Source organism: Armigeres subalbatus, chromosome 3 (genome assembly GCF_024139115.2).
Source record: "Armigeres subalbatus isolate Guangzhou_Male chromosome 3, GZ_Asu_2, whole genome shotgun sequence".
In the NCBI taxonomy this organism is placed as follows: domain Eukaryota; kingdom Metazoa; phylum Arthropoda; class Insecta; order Diptera; family Culicidae; genus Armigeres; species Armigeres subalbatus.
Window position 1 is genome coordinate 314,681,703 of NC_085141.1, and position 22,153 is coordinate 314,703,855.

Below are 22,153 nucleotides of genomic sequence, written 5' to 3' on the forward strand. Positions count from 1 at the left end.
TCCACTGGACTCGATCCTGGGCCAATCGCTTCCAGTCGCCCTGAACATTGAGCGCCCTCAGGTCCTCTTCAACTGCAAAAAGCCATCGTGTACGCGGCCTTCCACGAAGCCTGCGGCCTCTTCCGGGTTCTATACCAAATATTATCTTCGCTTGTCGTTCTTCCGGCATACGAACAACGTGACCAGCCCACCGTAGTCTGCCGTGTTGTATAAGCTTAATAATATCCAGCCCTTTATACACCTGGTACAATTCGTGATTCATGCGGCGCCGCCAAATACCGTTCTCCTGTTTACCGCCGAGTATTGTCCGCAGCACCTTACGCTCAAACACTCCGAGAGCTCTCCGATCAGCCTCCTTTAACGTCCATGTCTCATGGCCGTATAAAGCCACCGGAAGAATCAGAGTAGTATACAGCGCAAGTTTTGTTTTCGTTTGCAGACTACGGGACTTAAGCTGGTTACGAAGTCCGTAATAAGCCCTATTTGCAGCTGCAATACGCCTTTTCACCTCGCGGGTAACATCATTATCGCACGTCACTAATGTTCCAAGATACACAAATTCTTCTACCACTTCAATTTTTCACCATCCAGCACTATTTCGCTACCACCACCACTAATGAACCCACGTTGATTGCCAGCGCCCATGTACTTCGTTTTGCTGGTATTGATCGTGAGTCCAATCCTCGCTGTCTCCCTCTTAAAAGGCGCAAAAGCCTCTTCCACGGCACGGCGATCAATTCCGATAATATCGATATCGTCCGCAAATCCCAGGAGCATATGCGATTTTGTGATAATGGTACCGCTTCTTTGCACACCAGCTCTCCTAATCGCTCCCTCGAGCGCTATATTGAACAGTAGGTTCGAGAGTGCATCACCCTGCTTTAATCCATCTAAGGTAACAAATGACGTCGATATTTCATCCGCAACCCTTACACTTGATTTCGATCCGTCCAACGTTATACGAATCAGCCGTATCAGTTTCGCCGGAAAACCATGTTCAAGCATAATTTGCCATAATTCATTCCGTTTCACTGAATCGTACGCCGCCTTTAAATCAATAAACAGATGATGTGTCTGCAAGTTGTACTCCCGGAATTTATCAAGGATTTGTCTCAGGGTAAACATTTGATCCGTCGTTGATCGGCCCTCACGAAAACCTGCTTGGTATTCGCCGACGAAGGACTCTTCAAGTGTTCTCAATCTGTTGAACAGAATACGGGACATAATTTTGTACGCCGAATTAAGGAGGGTTATTCCTCGGTAATTGGCGCACTCCAGTCTGTGCCCTTTCTTAAAGAGAGGGCAAATGAGGGCGTCCAACCAGCTAGCAGGCATTTCCTCGTCTTCCCATATTTTCGACATAATATGGTGCAGAACTTCGTAAAGCTGCTCACTGCCATGTTTGAGAAGTTCAGCCGGGAGCTGGTCCTTCCCCGCAGCCTTATTGTTTTTCAGCTCTTTGACAGCTTTTTTAACCTCATCTAGTGTAGGTGATTCCACAGCTTGTCTATCGTCGCTAATATTTATTCTGTTCACCGATGCACCGTCACTTCCTCCATTCAACAAAGTCTCGAAGTGTTGCTTCCACCTGGCAGCCACTTCAGTTTTATCTGTCAGCAAATTCCCTTGTTGGTCGTTGCACATGACGGGAGATGGCACTGTCTTTCTCCGCACGCCATTGATAGACTCATAAAACCTCCGCATATCGTTCTGCTCCATTTTTTCCTGCGCCTCACCAATCACTTGTTCTTCGTACTCTTTTTTCTTCCTACGGTGGGTTCGTTTTTCGGCTGCTCTTGCTTCCTTGTACCGATCTCTATTCGATCGGGTACCTGACACCAACATCCGGCTTCTGGCAACGTTCTTCTCGTCTGTCACTCTCTGGCACTCCACGTCGAACCAACCCGTCCTGGGTCGCCTCTGTGCAGTGCCTACCACTTCTCGTGCTGCTGTGCTCACCGCTCCATGGATCGACTCCCATAGATCGTTGATGTTGTCGCTAACGTTAATTGCACTTATCCGTTCGTCGAGCTTCTGGCGGTACTCAGCCGATACTCCTTGCGCCGACAATCGCTGGATATTGTAACGCATCGTTCGCTGTGATCTTTCGTTCGATACAGTTGACAACCGTGATCGAATTTTACTGACAACGAGGTAGTGACCAGAGTCAATGTTCGGACCTCTGAATGTCCGCACATCGATAACATCCGAGAAATGGCGCCCATCCACCAGAACATGGTCTATCTGGTTGCAAGTTTCACCATTTGGGTGTCTCCAGGTGTGCTTTCGGATGTTCTTTCGTGCAAAGTAGGTGCTACTGATGGCCATCCCTCTGGCAGCAGCAAAATTTACTAGCCGTAGGCCGTTGTCATTGGTAGCGGAGTGAAGGCTCTCCCTACCGATTATGGGACGGAAAAAGTCCTCTCTACCGACCTCAGCGTTAGCGTCTCCGATAACAATTTTCACGTCATGCTGTGGGCACTCTCCTTAGGCTTTATCAAGAAATTCATAAAACGTGTCCTTCACGTCGTCGGATTTATCGTTTGTCGGTGCGTACACGTTGATTAGGCTGTAATTGAAGAATTTGCCCCGTATCCTCAACACACCGACTCGTTCGCTAATGGGTTTCCACCGCATCACTCGCTTCATCTGCTTGCCCATCACTACGAAACCAACTCCATGCTATGCTTTTTCACCGCCGCTGTGATAGATGTTATACTTGAATGCAGTGTTGGTCGTGGGGTCCACGGCTCGGAATTCACGTTCTCCGGATCTAGGCCATCGGACTTCTTGAATAGCAGCCACGTTCACTCCAACCTTCTGCAGTTCACGAGCCAGAAGGCTCACTCGTCCAGGTTCATTTAGGGTCCTGACATTCCAGGTACCGAGTTTCCAATCATAGTCCTTATTTCGTTGCCGGGTCGGTTGCCAAAAATAACGTTCTCTTTTCTTCTATCTCCATTTTTCGTGGTATTTGAGAGGCTTCAGTAAGCTACCTTACCGGGGTCGCGTTACCTACATCGCGATGATGGGGCTGCCACCTTAGGTATAGCTGACGCGATACAGCATTTCGTTAATCAGCCGCTGGGTACCAGGCAGACGCTGTTTGAGCCGCACCTCCTGGTGAACAGACGCTCGAGGCGTACCTTCTCACTCTAGCTGATGTCGGAAGGACAACAGTGCCCAGGCTGCACTACCAGCTAAGTACACAACCCTTAGCTGGCGGTCTTTTGTCATCGGACGACCCGTGGAAGCGTGAGATAGGGACTTGTGGGGACCAGAGCTCTGTTGGGCGCTCCTTCCTTGATGTCAACCCACCATTTTGCAGCCCAAAGGCATGTACCAAATATAAAACAGGCTGATATATCTCTGGTGTAGATCCTAATGCTTTACTTCAGGGTTTTCTTGGATGACCATGAACATTTGAAATGGGTGCATTCTATTCTACGTACCATAAAGGACATGTATAACTATTCAAATAGGCCGAAAGGACTCTGGTTACGCGTGAAGTTTTTAAGGATTGTTCAAGTGTTCTCTTGGATAATCATGAACATATGCAATGAAAGCGGTATATTCTATGTACCAGAAAGGGCGTATGCCATTTTTGAGACAATCCGAAAGGTATCTGGTTACGTGTGAAGATCCTGAGGCCTATTCTAGCATTTTCTTGGAAGACCATCAGGGCCGGATTTATGGGGGGGCCGTGGCCCCGGGCCCCCACAAATCTTATGTACTAAAACCAACCTTTTTTGAACATTTTGGGGCCCCCACATACCGTCGGCCCCGGGGCCCCCTTCCGGCTAAATCCGGCCCTGAAGACCATAAACATATGCAATGGACGTATTCCATTCTATGTACTACAAAGGGCATGTACCACTTTTGAAGCAAGCCAAAAGATCTCTGGGTACCCATGCAGATTAAAAGGCCTATTCCAGGGTTTTCTTGGGTGACCATGAACCTATGCAATGGACGCAATTCATTATATGTACATACCACAAAGGGCATATAACACTTTTGAAAAAATCTGAAAGATCTTTGGTTACGCGTGTAGATCTTAAGGCCTTTTCCAGGGTTTTCTTGGATGACCATGAACATATGCAATGAAGGCGGAAGATGACTTATCCGAGAGATTTCTTCGATAGCACAGAACATATGTAGTGATCACATTTGATTTCAAGATGCGCAAAGAGCGTGTACCACTTTTGAGACAAGTCCATAGAGACCCATGGTTACGATTGTAGACCTTAAGGCCTTACTCCAGAGATTTCTTGGATGACTCGGAACATATACTGTGAACGTATTCTATGCTAAGTACCACAAAGAGCATGTACCGTATTTGAATTTGCATAATAGGCCTTTGGTTACGCGAGTAGATCTTTAGGCTTTGTTCCAGAGATTTCTCGGATGACTAAGACCTCATTTCAGGGATTTTTGCATTACCCGAAGCATACACTGTGAACACCTTCAATTCTAAGAAGCGCAAAGAGCTTGTAGCATATTTGAAACTGGTTGAATGGCCTTTGGTTACGCGTGTAGACTCTTAAGCCTTACTTCAAAGATTTCTTGTACAACCATGGGCATACGCTGTAAACCTTGACAATGGGCAAAAAGTATATGAGTTTCTGTTTCCAAAACTGTCAAAATTATCCAAATCGGTTGAAAATTGTTGAAGTTATGAGGATATCAATTTATGGGAAGACGGGTACCCTGTCGGCCATCCACGTGTTTTTTTTTGTTGGCCGCATAAAGCCCCAAACGCAATATAACGGAACGGCGACGGAAACGGAAAATTTGGCAGTTAGCCCATATATTTTCTGTCAAATTTGCCGTTTCCGTCGCCGTTCCGTTTGGGGCTTAAGGGTTAAACGTCTATGAGAGCCTTGGAACATGATCACAAAAGCTGTTATTTTGTTGCAAAATACTTATTAACAAAAATGTTGAATTTTGATTTCTCCAACAAAGGAAGCCAGGGATTTCGCATTACTTCAAATTTAGAAAATCAAAATTTCTCACTCTCTGAAATAAAATGTCCCTTCGGAAAGACTCGAACGAATCTTCTCTGACAAGTGACAAATCATCCGAAACCGAATCCACACCAGATAGGGAACCATCGAATTTGCTATTCGATAATATAGCTGCAAAGGAATCTTCTCTCCCATCGCCCATCGATATCAACATCAATAGCTCTGAAAAGCTCACGTTACCGGAACTGCTATGGCACGGCTACGACACGCTTCCAAGCAAAATCAAGTTAACCAATACCGGTGAAACGGTGATTCTCAGTGCCAAGTGGCCGGACAACGCAATACCCTATCTGGAGGGAGGTCCTCTGGCAGGTCGTTACGTCTTCTCTCAACTCCATTTCCATTGGGGCAACACAGCAGTTGATGGAAGTGCTCACACCATAGACAACGCTCACCTTCCACTGGAGGTGCACGTGATCCATTTCAACAATGAGTACGAAACTCAGCAGGAAGCATTGGAACACGTCGGTGGAGTTATTTCCTTGGTTTACTTCTACAATCTAAAATCCGCGCCGAATAAGTTCATCCAATCGGTGATCGAAAACTTAAAGGAAATAGTGTTTCCCGATACGGTGTTCAAGCCAAACCTTTTTCCAATCCTTGACCTGTTTCATACCTTCACCAACGATTATTTCCTCTACTGGGGATCAACGCGTACCACATCGAACAGTCATCCAATCCAATGGTTAATATCCCGAACACAGGAATGCATCGACTTTCAACAGTTGACCCAATTCCGTCAGCTGCTGGACCAAAGAATGCGAGTTATCCAGCACGAACCCGATCCTGTAGCTGTCCTTGGGGATAGGCATTTGTTCCACGTAAACCCTCTGACACAGTGTTGCAATTCAACGCTCTCGGTGTTGCCACACTCAAAATATCGGAACGACCGTTGGCTGGTAGATCGAATGAACATCGACATCGGAGCACCTGGCGGATGCAGGCAGTTCATTGAAGCATTGCGGAAGGAGATGGAAGAAAAATCTGGTTGACTTTTTTTTGCGAAATCTGAAAGTTATAATAAATCAGTTGAACAAATCAGACATATAATAAGACAATTTCTTACACTGTTTTTAGAAACTATCGTCAAATTATTGAGTATCTTAACACAGTAACATATTAACCTATTTCTATTTTCTAGCTTTTACCATTAACGATTACTCTTTAGGGTTACTCCGTACCGCTTTTCTCAATGATCAATTCAAAACACCACTTAATAGAAAATTATAAAATTTATTCAGCTGGCAAAGTGTATGCGTAAGCTTGATCTTACTTGGTCATCTTTTACCTGTTCTTCACGATTAGCTTTCCAGCTTTGCAAGCTTTAACCACCTCATCATTCGTGAAATCCATTTCCACTTCCCGCACGGTTCCAAGTCTGTTGTTCTCAATGATCAATGCCTGTTGCGGATTTTGATCCTGCCGTTCCTTCACCATTTCCGTTATATCGTACTCGTAGCTGTCGTCGCTTTCGTCTTCGATCAGCTCCGTTGGAGCCGAATAGTCGAACTGTCTTCGGGAGGGATCGCAAGGCACATCTACGAACGCCTGCTTTGGCGCATACCGTGGTATATGACTGGCCGACTCCGGGTCCAAATACAAACTGGGAACCCAATCTACGTGGCCGTCTTCATTGAGCTTGGCGCTTTGACCTACATGGGCGGTATGATGGTAGCCTCAAGCATTAAATTGAAAAATAAAGATCTTTGCCTCACCTGTAACAAAATGAAGGGAACACACGACATGATAATCGAAACGTTTGTGATCGACTAGTCCAAGCACTTTGCACCACTTTTTCCGCCGGGTAGTGGAGAGTATTTCAAATGTTTTGGTCCGCTTATCAATTTTAGGGAAGTGGAAAAACTTGATCGAATTTGGAAAGTTGCTCTTCGGTTTCGCTCTACTTTTACAGCCGCGCACGATGCAAGTTCTAGTCACTGGAAATGGATTGTAGATTATGAAATTCAATGCAGCGCTAATGTTGATCCAACGTACTTACTTCTGACGTAAATAAAAGTGAGAAAATGTGTGATTTGGACGATTAAAATACTGAAAACTTTTCAATTTGCTTCGTTTCGGCGGAAGGTAAACATAAACAATCAGCTGCTTGACTGTTTAATGAATTTGATGAACGCATGAACATCAACGTGCATCATTTCACAAATACCAACACAAAAGCACGCTAATCAAATTTGGTTTGGCATTTTTATTGCATTTGTCACTTTTATGAACGAATCGAAACGACCCTGTGACAAGCGCGGTGTCATCATCATCAATAGACATAGACCGCTGTCATCATTGAAAAGTATAGTATGAAAAAAAATTGTGCCCGGGACATCCTGGCTACGATTTGGCGATGGGCTAAACAAAAGATATTTTAGTTACTAGATAAAGATTGTCGCTGTCGTCGCTGTCCGGAACATCTTTTGCTGGCGAGGATAGGGGAGCTAAATGTCAAAGAAGGAAAATCCATACGATTTGACAGGTATGTACCACACATGTTTCGGACAGCAGAACAAAGGGAACAGTAGCGACAATCTTTATCTAGTAACTAAAATATCTTTTGGCTAAACAATAGCATGACAGTAGCCTGAATCGAAAGCCTCAGTTAAATCTCGGGTACTTATTCAAAAGGACGTATGTGATTTTGTAAACAAAGATTCAAACGTCGATTAGTCCGATCTGATGGCACTCCCACGCAAACCAACACCACCAACAGGTAGCCGAAGCCTCCCCCTATCTGTCTATGGTGATGGTTTGCGTGGGAGAGCTATCAGATCGGACTAATCGACGTTTGAATCTTTGTTTACAAAATCACATACGTCCTTTCGAATAAGTACCCGAGAAATATTGGATTAGACTTAGGGGGAAAGACGGCTTTGGCAGGTTTTGTTCTATTATTGGCAGGGGGTTTTTGTCGACCAAATTTTATGAAATTTGGCCACAATATTCTTTGACATGCAAAGAATGTTTAGGCCAAATTTGAGCCTAGTCAGTCATAAAAAACCCCCCTGCCAATAATAGAACAAAACCTGCCAAAGCCGTCATTCCCCCTAGTTAAATATGTTAACTTAACCAATCAACCCGCTTTATCCATATCAGTGGTATTCATGGGTAAATTTCCTGGGTTTTCTACACGAAAAATAAAATATCCCGCACTACTTTAAATATTAGAATCTTATTTTTTATATTAGGTACATTTGTGGTCGAACGATTTATCGTGTAAGAATGAATCGTTTCGACGCATGTGTGCTAGCATGTGTGGGATGAAAGGGATGAAAAAGAGAGCCGAGAGAATTTATGTTTCCATTTCTCATCGCGCCAAACCAGTGAATCACGTTCATCAATCATCCGACGAGACAAAACAGCTGTAACGAGCAGAGATGCCAGATTTGAAGACATGTCTTCAATTTGAAGACATTTGAATATCTGTGAAGACATTTATTTCATGAAGACATTTTGAAGACTTTTCAAAATATTTGAAGACTTACCTTCTTATTTAAAGATACTTGAAGATAATCAATAAGTCAGCAAATCTATATATATAAAAATCAATCTATGTATGTATGTTCGCTAACTACTTCTGAACCACTTGGCCGAATTCAACCAAATTTGGTACACACGTTCTCTATCCTCAGGGGAAGTTGACAAAGGGGGTGGGAGGGTCATTTAGAAAAGGGGGAGGGGTTTTGTTTAGAAAACGAACAATTATGTGTAACTTGCATCTCCTAGGACCGATTTCAATCAAATTTTGTACACATATTCAATATAAGGAGACAACCATATGAGAGTGTAATCTTTGAAAGGGGGAGGGTCTGGAGGAGGGTATGGTTCAGAAAACGGGTAATTCAGAGTAAATTCTGAACCCCTGCTCCGATTTCAACCAAATTTGATACAAACATTCTCTACCTAAACAAAAAGATAACAAAGCGGGTGGGGCGGTCATTGTAAAAAAGGAGGGTATGGGGGAGGGTTGTCTTTATAAAACGAGCAATTCAGTGTAACTCCCAACCCCAGTACCCATATCAACCAAATTTTGTACACATATTCACTAAGAGTAGTCGATCATATGGAAGTGTAATTTGGGAAAGAGGGAGGGGGCTGGGGGAGGGTATTGTTCAGAAAACAAGCAATTCAGTGTATCTTTTGAACCCCTGGACCGATTTCATCCAAATTTGGTACACATTCTCTATCCTAAGGAGAAAATAACAAAGGGTGGTATGATCATTGGGAAAAAGGGAGGGTAAGGGGGAAGGGTTGTATTTAGAAAAAGAGCAATTCAGTGTAACACCTAACTCCCAGGACCGATTTCAACCAAAATTGGTGTACACATTTTCTATCCCAAGGAGAAGATAACAAAGGAGGTGGGAGGGTCATTGGGGAAAAAGGGAAGTTATGGGGAAGGGGTTGTCTTTAAAAAAATGAGCAATTCAGTGTAACTCCCAGGATAAATTACAACCAGATTTGGTACACTTATTCTCTATTTTTGGAAGATGTTTATTGAAAAGGTAGAAGGGCCAAACAAATATATAAAAATAGATTGATACAAAGGAACAATTCTATGAGCGGTAGATCTACCTCTGTGGGTTTTGTGCTACAACATTGGACATTTTAATTGAATAATTTACTTTTCAGTCCCTAGCAAAGCCGAATACATATAGCTATTAGCTATCTATATATCTCGGATACTTATTCAACGTATGTGACGTATGTGATTTTGTAAACAAAAATTTAAACGTTGATTTCTGCAATCTGATAGCACTCCCACGCAAACCATCGCCACATACAGTTAGGGCTACATGTTCGTTGTGTTGGTTTGCGTGGGAGTGCCATCATATTTGACAAATCGACGTATGCATCTTTGTTTACAAAATCACATACGTCCTTTGAATAAGTACCGAGATATATAAAACTCAATGTTTGTATGTTTGTGTGTATGCTCCAGCCTAACTTCTGAACCCATTATTGTATTGTTTAGTTATCGATCAATTTAACCATTTATCGAAATTATGGTTGCCCAGTGACAAGCAATGATTAATGTGTTTCCTTCTGGATGGTGAATGTGATCCCTTCTTTAAAAATAGACGTTTGCCCGGAATAAGGCATCGGTGGATGTTTTTCCTTCTTTAGAAATAAACGTTTGCCCGGAATATGGCGATTATGGGTTTGCTCCCTTCTTCAAAACCAGTCAATGTTTTCAAATGAAATCTGCCTTCTTCTGATCAAATGATGAAGTATCGATAAGAAAACGCAATTATCCTGTTGACCAATTGGTTTATTCATTTTCCGATTGTGAAAAAAAAACTGCGAATCAAACTGGCAATTCCGAGCAAGGCCGGGTACATAAAGCTAGTATAAAATATAATTGGATTACTAACTTATAAATTTTTCTTCTAAATGCAGATAATATAAATATTACAAAAGTTATACATAATAGAATAATGTTTCAGGCTTAAAATTTCATACGTAAAAACACATTCACACTAGCCGGTTGACATTTTTTAATTATGTGCTGGTTAAAAAATTCCCGATGGCAGCATTCGTTCAAATTTTCCTTGGTAGCATGGCGTTTTCAAAGTGTCTGGTTAAAAGGTATTTCGATCATTGTATCAGAACGCAATGACCGATCTATTTTTTTTTTCAAACGGCAAAAACAAAATAGAATTCCATTATGACTTTTTTGGCTGAAACCAATTTTTTAAAATTTCTTTATAATTCATCTGATCTTTTCGGTATTTCCAGAATACCCGTCGAGAATGAGAATAATTTTTGAAGAACTCGATTAATTTTCCGTGGATTTTAGAAATAATTTTCAGTGAAATTCGTTTCAAAAAATTAATTCGTGTAAAATAGGGAGAATTAACCATGAAAATTTTGAGGAAATTTTCCTGAAAATTCAAGAGAATTGAAATTGAAAATTCTTCTTAAATTATCTTGTAAATTTATAACAATTTCAGTATGGCCAAATAAAGGGATTCCCCCAAAATTGAAACGAGAAATTCATCTTTATTTACACAAACAAATTTCTAAGTTCTTGCGGAAATTTGTCTTGAATTTTCTTGGGATGTATTTGAAATTTTTGGGATGTCTCTTCGGATTTTCCGATGGATGGAAAAGCCCGATTGAGCCCAGATTTGCAGGAAATTGAACAATTCGACATAAAATTCTACTATTACTGAATAAACTTTAAATCAGTTTTTGGCTGATTTGTTTGGAGTTTGGTTGAGCACTTTGAAATTCATTAATTGCCATGAAAACATACGCATGCAATCAAAGGTGCCTGCGATGCGTGATTTCGCGCGCACTGAAACATAAGTAGCTGTACGCGCGCCACAACACATATCGCAGCTACCTTCGATTACCTACCTACGTCTCTTTTTTTTTTAACGGAGGTAATGGAAATCTGCAACCAGACACCTGGGGAGGCGAACCCAGGTAGTGTGGAGATGGGATCACCACTCCCGACCCACTAAAACCAACTCCTTCCTCTCCAGTCATTCCCCCGGCCCGCAATTAAGCAATACTTCGGGGGATGACTATTGGGCATTGCGCCCCCTCCATGACGTACACAAGTGTACGTATGCGCCTCAACTCTTCGACACACCCCATGCAACACATTTGCACAAGACACATTTTTGCACATTTTTCTATATTGGAGTACACTTTACGATTGCGAAAATCGGGGACCGTCACGAAAATATGATATACATTAAACTTTAATATCTCAGCCGTTTCTCGATGGATTTTCATTTTTTTGGACCATTCGATCAAGGATGAGTCAACAGTTCGAAGTGTGCCATGAAAGAGAACGGACGACAGAATGGAAACCGGCTGTCATAAACTGAAAATTGTTTCTTTGAGAAAATTTTAGTGTATTAAAAATATTATCAAGATCCGATTGGCTGCACTTCACGCGGACCGGATTGTTTGGACTTATTAAGTCGTTCATTAAAGTTTAAAGTAGTGTTGAATATACCTATAGCAGTGAAAAGAAAATATAAACTAGAAGAAGGGTGCCAAAAACAGGCATTAGGAAACCGAATAGATGTGCACGGTTAGAAAAAAGTCCCTCCCTCTTCCCTTTGTTGTAATAAAATGAAGAACAAAACCACTCAACAAGGGCATTAAAGCGTGGGAACCCAACGTTGAGTAATATCACGTTTACAAAAGTTGAGTGAAATTTACCTAACTTTTGGTTAGTTTCTATTTAAAATTAGGTATATTTTACTTAATATCAAGTGAATATTACTTAATTTCAAGAAAAAATTACTTAATTTTGGGTTCCCACACTGAACCCCCGATTTGAGTGAAAAGTACCTAATATAAGGTACTTTTTTTCTAACCTTGTTGAATCGAGACAGCAACACGTACGGACGTGTTTTTTGCTCGCGCATTTTTTCGAAGTGTTTTTTCTCGTTCTTTCGCTGTTTACGTTTTCGCTTGTCGCGTTGGCGTTATTTTCTCCCGGACCCGTCATGGGAGACTCGGTGGCCGATTCGGTCGCTGGAAAAGTGCCTAAGCGCACTGCTCTTGGAGGCGCGGGTAACCCCTCCAAGCAGCTTTTGCAGAGCAACGTGTTCTCGCCGTTGCCGCTCGAGGACGCCGGCAATCCGCCGAAAAGAGGAAGAAGCAGCAATCGCAGCTGCCGCAGGTGCAACCGGAGCGGAAGGAGAAGTGCCCGCCCGTGTTTGTGAAGGGCGATCCGCCGGATTTACGCCCAAAAATTCGCCAGCTGATCGCTAAGGGGCTGAAATGTACTTTTCGGCTCTGCAGCGAGGGCGTGAAAGTGATGCCGGCCAACCGGGACCATCATCAATCCGTCGTGGAGTTCCTCGAGGTCCACAAGTATGAGTACTACACTCATGACCACCCCGGCACGAAGCCGCTCAAGGCTTTGCTGCGAGGACTTCACGACATGAAGGAGGAAGAGCTCCAAGCAGAGCTTGAAAGTTGCGGACTGAAGCCAGTAGCCGTCCACAAGATCGCTCGTCACGACAAGGCGAGGAAATATCGCGACCAGCTTTACCTGATCCATCTGGAGCACGGCTCCACTACCTGGAAGGACCTGAAGCTGGTTGGCGTTATAAATTACACCGTCGTTGACTGGGAGAGATATCGGCCAGTGCACCGCGATGTCACGCAATGCACCAACTGCTTCAATTTCGGGCACGGCACCAGAAACTGCCGCATGAAGCCGCGCTGCAACAAGTGTGGCGAACCCCATCCGACTGACGAGTGCGACAAAATGGAGGTGGCCGATCCCAAGTGCGCCAACTGTGGCGACAAACATCGGGCCACCACAAAGGGCTGCCCAAAGCGAGCCGAGTTCCTGGAAATCCGGAAGAAGGCTTCCACCAGGACCATTCCGAAGAAGAACCGTGTTCCTGTAATCAACGAGGTGAACTTTCCAGCTATCCCGGCTCCCCGTCGTGTGATTCCAATACTCCCACCGCTACAGCCGCACAAGCGACTGGCAGCGGCAGCTGCATCGGTCCAAGCTCCAGCATCGTCGGCACCATCCACCAGCGAATGGCCCCGCTTCCTCCTCCTGGGTTCCGTCGGCAGTCGGAGAACGAAGCCGTCCCACCGGAAGAATCTGCCCCGCTGTACACTCCGGAGCAACTGATGCCGATCTTCGCGCAGCTCGCCACTCGACTGCGCGGCTGCAAAACCCGATTCGACCAGGTCTTCACACTTGGCATGTTCATCATTGAAAATGGCTGCTAGCCTGGGCCTGGTCAACTGGAACGCTTGCTCGCTAAAGAGCAAAACAATCGAGCTGAAGGATTTCCTTGAGGAGAAGGAAATAGACGTGGCGTTCATCACCGAAACGCACCTAAAACCGGAGGTGAACATCAACATCCCGGACTTCCGCATCGTGCGACTCGACCGGCCGACCAGGGGAGGTGGTGTGGCCATCGCTCTTCGCTACAACATCAACTGTCGTCTGCTTCCAAGCTTCCAGCTCAGTGTCATCGAGGCCATCGGTGTCGAAATCACCACTTCGGTCGGCACAATCGCGCTCATCGCGGCGTACTGTCCAACGCAAGCCAAAGCCGGCGATGGATCATCGGCTGCCCTTCGGAGGGACATCGTCAAGCTGACGCGGAGGCAAGGCCAGTATATCATTGCCGGCGACTTGAATGCCAAACATCAAGCCTGGGGCAACAGTCGCGGCAATCGAAACGGCACCATCTGGAGCAACGACATGGAGGAAGGCCACTACACGATCCTGAGCCCGGATTCCCCCACTCGGCTGAGTCGGTCCGGTGCCCACGCAACGCTCGACCTCTACGTAACAAACCTGAGTGACCACGTCTCGCAGCCGGTTGTATACCAGGAGCTCAGTTCGGATCACTATCCGGTGGTGGCGGAACTGGGCTCCTCGGTCAATCGGCACCAGCAGTTACGGCGGAACTACCACCGAGTGAACTGGCAGCGTTTCCAGCAGTGCGTCGATAACACCGTCGACTACGAGGTGCGTCCGGAGACGCCGGAAAGTATCGACCGCCAGCTGTGCGCTATCGAGGAGGCGATCACGGCGGCCCGAGAGCAACACGTACCGACGGCTCGGCAGGTAAGCAACTCCTTAAACATCGATACACTCACCAAAGATTTGATTCGATTGCGGAATGTCACTCGCAGGCAGTTTCAGCGTACTGGACTGCCTGAGCTTAAGGCACGCTGCAATCGAATCACAAAATTATCAAGGCCAGAATGGTGGACCTCAAAAATAACGACTTCTCGAATAAGATCCGCACTCTCCCAGATTATGCTAAGCCGTTCTGGAAAATGACCAAAATTCTAAAATCCAAGCCTCGGCCCATTCCACCTTTGATCCCACTAGACAATAATGGCTCTAAGGATCGCTTGATAACTCCTGCAGAGAAGGTCGCTGAAATAGGTCGTCACTTCGTCAGCTCACACAATCTTGGACAGAACATCGTCAGTCCACACGAAGCAGCCGTCAACGAGCATGCTAACAACATCCATTTGATTCCCAACGACTTCTCGGAGGAGTTGGAGATCTCAGCTGACGAATTGACGGCCTATATCAAATCGTCGAAGAACATGAAGGCCCCAGGCTTCGACAGCATCCTGAATCTCGAGCTCAAACACATGAGTGCTCCGTTCTTTGAGCACCTCTCGCTGATCTTTAATCATTGTCTCCGGCTTAGCTACTTTCCATCGTCCTGGAAGTCAGCGAAAGTCATCCCCATCCGGAAGCCTGGGAAGGATCCTTCCTCCCCCAAAAGTTATCGACCCATCAGCCTTCTCTCAGGGTTATCCAAGCTATTCGAAAAAGCTATTCATCATCGGTTACTTGAGTCTGCCGAAAATCTCAACATCTTGCTCGAGGAACAGTTTGGTTTCCGACGCGGTCGGTCAACTGTACACCAACTGACCCGAGTTACCAACGTCCTCAGACGGAACAAGTTTGTCTCGAAAACATCCGCCATGGCCTTACTCGATGTCGAGAAGGCATTTGACAATGTATGGCATGATGGCCTGGTGTACAAACTACAACGCTACAATCTTCCCAGCTACCTGGTGAAAATCATCAACAATTACCTGTCGGCAAGGACATTCCGGGTCTCAATCAGCGGAGCGAGTTCCAATGCGCACAACATCGTCGCAGGCGTTCCCCAGGGCAGTATCCTCGGGCCCCTGCTTTTCAATCTGTTCACCTCCGACATGCCAGAACCTCCAGAAGGCGGCATTCTGTCTCTATTCGCAGATGACACATCCATCGTCTACAACGGTAGAGTGATCAGAGCGCTAGTGGCAAAACTCCAACGAGGCCTGGATGCCCTGACAGAGTACCTCACCAGCTGGAAGATCTGTATCAACGCGGCGAAGACCCAGGTCATCAATTTTCCCCACTTCAAATCCCCCAACCTTGTTCCGTCTGGGGACTGTAAATTCATCCTCAATGGCACGACTGTGGAATGGGCCAATGAGGCCGGCTACCTTAAGCTTGACCCTCGACAGCAAGCTTATTTTCAGGCAACAGGTTGACAAAACGGTGACAAAGTGTAACGTCTTGTTGAAACTACTGTACCCTTTGATCAACCGCCGGTCGTCATTGTCCCTGAAAAATAAGCTTGCTGTCTACAAGCAAATCATCCTCCCTGTGATCGAATATGGCATGCCGGTCTGGGAGAGCTGCGCTAAAACCCACCACCTCAAACTTCAACGGGTCCAAAACAAATTCCTGAGGATGATCCTCAACACCCCTCCCAGGACAAGAACATCCGAGGTCCACCGTCTGGCCGGAATAAAAACCTTACATGAACGCTTTGGTGAGTGTAAAGAAAAGTTTAGGGTCCGTTGCTTGCATTCGGATCAGGCACCAATTAGGGCGCTAGTTCCAATCTAGGTTATCAAATTTTTATTGTAAATATTAGTGTACATAGTAGTTAGGTTAACAAATTTAAAAAAAAACACACCAGCGCCTCCTAAAGGCCGTCATATTAACAGTATATCATATAAACACTTAAAAAACAATGTAAACATAAAAATTTAAAATTGAAGTTGGAGGGCCAAGCCGGCCGAACACTGTATATGTAGAAAAATAATAATTGTAAAACAGAAAATTATTAAATAAAGAAGAATTTTACTACTATAACCTTGTTGAATAGCTGTGCTCCGATGACGGAAAAAAGGATAAGTGACGTGTTACAGTTTGTTGTGTTACTTCGCTTGAAGGGAATGTGAAAAGTCCAAGCCCAAGCCCAAGTCCTGGTGTTAGGTGGGACGCTAAATAGCCCTGACACGACGGCCCTCCGACGAGACAGGAGGTTTGCGCAGACCCAATAGGCTTATTAGGTGGAAAACCAATAATTACGAACAATATAAGAGATAATGCGACTCGATATAATCGGCAAAGACCTAGGCGACGAATAAAGGATCACGATTGGAAGCTTGGAACATGGAACTGCAAGTCGCTAGGTTTCGCAGGTTGCGACAGGATGATCTACGATGAATTACATCCCCGCAACGTCGTGGCGTAGCAGAAGATTTGCTGGACAGGACAGAAAGTGTGGAAAAGCGGGCATCGGGCGGCTACCTTCTACCAAAGCTGTGGCACCACCAACGAGCTGGGAACCGGCTTCATAGTGCAGGGAAAGATGCGCCAACGCGTGATTGGGTGACAGCCAATCAACACAAGGATGTGCAAGCTGAGGATTAAAGGCCGTTTCTTCAACTATAGCAGGCCTGCCCAACCTTTTCAAGCCACGGGCCAATTTTCAGAATGACCACTTGTTGGCGGGCCAGGAAATACTTATACACAGCAAATAATTTTAGAAATTCAACGACGTGTAAAATTGCAGCTTATCCCATCAAACGAATTAACATTCGATATTCTATTAAATTTGATTGAATTTTATTAGCAAGCACCGTTTACATTTATTTCGATTTAAAAGAATAGTGAGTTGGATTGAATGTTACGTTTATTTGCATGCTCCAAATATGTGTATGAAAATACATTTTAAATCACAACATATTTTTAGTACACAGATAAAAAAAATTCAAAATAATCAAAGTAAAATATTTTTTTTTAAAATGGCATTTAGTTTTACAGAATGGCTAAAACATTTTTAAAGAAAAACTAAACACGCAATTATTGCGTTTGAACGACCTTTTTGTGTGCTAATTTTCTTGTTCATTTTACGTAATAGGACATGGAATTTTGACTGCTTTTCAAAACTCGAAGCATATTGATTTTACAATCGGTGATCGAATGTCGCAAGCATATAATGAAGATCAAAAATCACTCGACTTAGTCGAGTCTAGTACGAGACACTGAAGACGGTCTTACTGTTGAAGTCGAAATACGTATCTGTCAAGATACAATTAAGTGGTGGAATTCAATGGGATTGTACAAACTCATCTTATTACAAGGGAAATTGGTTCAATTTTCAAGGGTCCCAACGTCCGTCTTTTTTTCCCGTCATTAGCGGAGCTCCATCAGTTGTTAGGCCTTAAGTTTTCAAAGAAGAGTTCAAGCTGCTTCATACGGGTCTTAACACATTTCCTCAGGTCTAATACCGATAATCGTTTCCTTCACTGGTATCGAAGCTGCTAATTCTTCTGTGATTTAAAGATGATCATAAATTCCTCATATGAAGATAGCTACAAGTGCCTTTTTTTTACATTCAGTATTTCCATTGATTGCGAGCAGGCAGAATCAGAAGCAGGATGCTTGTCACGTAACCTATTTTTCAAATCTTCTGTGAGAACTTTAACTCTTCATCGTGCTTTACGAGAAACTAGTATTACTTAAGAAAGCTTTTTCTTTAAAGCACACGATATCACCAACAGCTGATATGCATTCCCTAACAAGTTCTCAGTCATGGAAAGGTTTTATCCGTATGGCCAAAGTATCATTAACAGCAAAACTGGCTCATGCTGCATTATTCGAATCCGCGCTTGCCCAGATTTTTTTTAATCAGTATTTATCAATAAATAATAAGAAGGAGCTTTTCGTGCCAGATTGAAAAGCTTTCGGGCTGGTTATGAAGTATTTTTTTCTTAAATACACGCCGCGGGCCACAAAAAATGGAGCCACGGGCCGCATCCGGCCCGCGGGCCGTACGTTGGGCACCCCTGAACTATAGCATCATCAACGTGCACTGCCCACACGAAGGGAGACCCGACGACGAGAAAGAAGCGTTCTACGCACAGCTGGAGCAGACATACGATGGATGCCCACTGCGGGACGTCAAAATCGTCATCGGTGACATGAACGCACAGGTAGGAAGGGAGGAAATGTATAGACCGGTCATCGGACCGGATAGTCTGCTCATCGTATCGAATGACAACGGCCAACGATGCATAAATTTCGCAGCCTCCCGCGGAATGGTAGTCCGAAGCACCTTCTTTCCCACATGAAGATCACCTAACCAAGAAACGGAAAACCAAATCGACCACGTTCTAATCGACGGTAAATCCTTCTCCGACATCACGAACGTCCGCACTTACCGCAGTTTATTGAATCGAATATCAGGCTATTGACATCCTATTGTTAGCCCATCGCCAGATCGTAGCCAGGATGTCCCGGGCTATAATTTTTTTTCATACTGCGTTTCAATGATGACAGCGGGCTATGTCGATTGATGATGATGACACCACGCTTGTCACCGGCTCGTCGAATATTGAATCCGACCACTACCTCGTTGCAGTATGCCTGCGCTCAAAACTCTCGGTGTACAACACGCGTCGAAGTCGGACGCCGCGACTTACCGTTGGGCGGCCACAAGACGGTAGACTAGCCCAAGAATACGCGCAGCAGCTGGAAGTGGCACTCCCAACGGAAGAGCAGCTAGGCGCAGCCTCTCTTGAAGATGGCTGGAGAGATATCCAATCCGCCACTGGTAGCACCGCAACCGCTGCACTTGGTACGGTGCCCCCGGATCGGAGAAACGACTGGTATGACGGCGAATGTGAGCAGTTAGTAGAAGAGAAGAATGCAGCATGGGCGAGATTGCTGCAACACCGCACAAGGGCGAACAAGGCGCGGAACAGACAAAACTCGATTTTCCGGAGGAAAAAGCGTCAGCAGGAAGATCGAGACCGTGAAGAGATGGAGCAACTGTACCGCGCTAATAACACACGAAAGTTCTATGAGAAGTTAAACCGTTCACGTAAGGGCCACGTGCCACAGCCTGATATAAGCTAAGGACATAAACGGGAACCTTCTTACGAATGAGCGTGAGGTGATGCAAAGGTGGCGGCAGCACTACGAAGAACACCTGAATGGCGAAGTGGCAGACGAAGATGGCGGTATGGTGATGAACCTGGGGGAACGCGCGCAGGACATAATTCTACCGGCCCCGGATCTCCAGGAAATCCAGGAGGAGATTGGCCGGCTGAAGAACATCAAAGCCCCTGGGGTTGACCAACTACCAGGAGAGCTATTTAAACACGGTGGTGAGGTACTGGCTAGAGCGCTGCACTGGGTCATTACCAAAATTTGGGAGGAGGAAGTTTTGCCGTAGGAGTGGGTGGAAGGTGTCGTGTGTCCCATCTACAAAAAGGCCGATAATTGGGATTGTAGCAACTACCGCGCAATCACATTGCTAAACGCCGCTTACAAGGTACTTTCCCAAATTTTATGCCGTCGACTAGCACCAATTGCAAGGGAGTTCGTGGGGCAGTACCAGGCGGGTTTTATGGGCGAACGCTCCACCACGGACCAGGTGTTCGCCATTCGCCAAGTACTGCAGAAGTGCCGCGGATACAACGTGCCCACACATCATCTATTCATCGACTTCAAAGCCGCATAGGATACAATCGATCGGGACCAGCTATGGCAGCTAATGCACGAACACGGATTTTCGGATAAACTGATACGGTTTGGTCAAAGTGATGATGGATCGGTTGATGTGCGTAGTTCAAGCTTCAGGGGCATTCTCGAGTCCCTTCTCAACGCGCAGAGGGTTACGGCAAGGTAATGGTCTTTCGTGTCTGCTACTCAACATCGCTTTGGAAGGAGTAATACGAAGAGCAGGGATTAACACGAGTGGTACAATTTTCAATAAGTCCATCCAGCTATTTGGCTTCGTCGACGACATAGATATTATGGCACATAACTTTGAGAAGATGGAGAAAGCCTACATCAGACTGAAGAGGGAAGCTAAGCGGATCGGACTAGTCATTAACACGTCGAAGACGAAGTACATGATAGGAAAGGTTTTTTTTACAAGGGAGAATGCATTTACATACTAACCCAGCACACGTGCATTGTAGTTGCCAAACTACCATACGGAAGTGTACTGGAGTGTCGGACTCGACCGTACCGGTAATACCGACTAAACTCCCTTGGGCTCCGCCATCGTTTCCCCCAGGAACTACCTCCCAGTACTACTTCTGGGGGATGGCAGTACTTAACGTACTCGCTCATTCTCGCTCACACAGGCACCCGTCCCATGCGAGTCTTACTTGGGTGCTCGCTCTATCGCACCCTCAACACACCCTACATGCTCTGTCACACCCTGTGAGTCTGACTTGTATGCTCACCTCTATCTTACCGTGTGAATCTAACTTGGATGCTCACCTCTTACATACCGTGTGGGTCTGACTTGTATGCTCCTCACCCAACTACCTGGTACATGCTCATGCACTCCATGCTTGCACTCGCGCTACGCTCCGTGTGAGTCTGATTTGTGTGCTCACCCTTATCATGCCATGTGGGTCTGACTTGTACTTTTTTTTCTTCCTAAGCAATGGAGGGGGCATCTGCTCAACAGACATCCTGGGTTGTCCAGGAAGTGCGGGGTTAGGGACCACCTTCGACAGCAAACGAGGGAGGCAGGACTACATCCCCGACCCGCTAAACCGTTTCCATTGCCGCCAAGCCCATAGTCCCTTCGGTACAACCAGAAAGTAATGCTTCAAAGGGGGGCCAGTGCACAACGCACCCTCAAGGTTAGCTGGGTGTCCTTGCAGCATCGAACATCGTAACTCGCTTTTTTAGAAGAACACCATGGTATCGTGCCAGCGCGTTGCCGGTGGCCTTACCACGCCCTATGTCCTTGGAAGGTGGGAAGGGTCGACCTCGCGCCTGCTTCCCTCTGCACGACTGGTATCAAGAATGATTATGCCGCGTGCACCCCAAATTGACCTCTCTGCGATAGGGTCTGTTTGCCAACACACAGAGGGACTTGCCGACGCGGTGTCTACGCCTACCCCAGCCTTGACGGGGACCCCTTTCCGTCCTCGAGCTCGGAACCCGCCCGGTTGACAAACGCCGCGAAAGCGACGATACCATGTTGTTCTTCGCACGGCCATGATAAAAGGTTAGAGTTCGACCACAGGGCATGACCACCGGTATGACCCATGAAGCCGACTCCGAACCCTTAGACCACCTCTTGTTTGCGCCTGAACTAGCCATTCCTCGGGTCCACGCGCCACCTTCTGTGTAGCTCCGAGACGATTTGGACGAAAGCCGATAAAACGGCGTTCCAGCCAACTTCATCTTTACACATCCTCCGAACTAGGTTGTCCGGGGTAGTGTCCAGACCACATGTGGCAAGCATGTGGTCACGCATTGCGCGAAAACGTGGGCACACGAACAACACGTGTTCCGCCGTTTCCTCTAAACCTGCGCACACCAAACACTCGGG

The 22,153-nt window shown here is 45.6% G+C and overlaps 2 protein-coding genes across 3 annotated transcripts; one reads left to right on the forward strand and one right to left on the reverse strand.

Moving 5' to 3' along the window:
* The first annotated feature begins 4,957 nt into the window (after positions 1 to 4,957).
* LOC134220865 (carbonic anhydrase 1-like) lies at positions 4,958 to 6,084 on the forward strand. Its single transcript, XM_062700024.1, has one exon. The coding sequence runs from the start codon at positions 5,027 to 5,029 to the stop codon at positions 6,014 to 6,016; it is 990 nt and encodes a 329-aa protein (XP_062556008.1). The 5' UTR covers positions 4,958 to 5,026; the 3' UTR covers positions 6,017 to 6,084.
* A 153-nt stretch (positions 6,085 to 6,237) lies between these two features.
* On the reverse strand, positions 6,238 to 7,162 carry LOC134220867 (uncharacterized). Of its 2 annotated transcripts, none has more exons than XM_062700025.1 (3): positions 7,024 to 7,162; positions 6,740 to 6,961; positions 6,238 to 6,676 (listed from the first exon to the last, which is right to left on the reverse strand). In XM_062700025.1, coding segments are annotated over exons 1-3 (591 nt in total). In that variant the 5' UTR covers positions 7,025 to 7,162; the 3' UTR covers positions 6,238 to 6,308. The 2 variants fall into 2 exon arrangements, with proteins under 2 accessions (XP_062556009.1, XP_062556010.1); XM_062700026.1 differs by having other exon boundaries at positions 7,020 to 7,153.
* Positions 7,163 to 22,153: the final 14,991 nt, after the last annotated feature.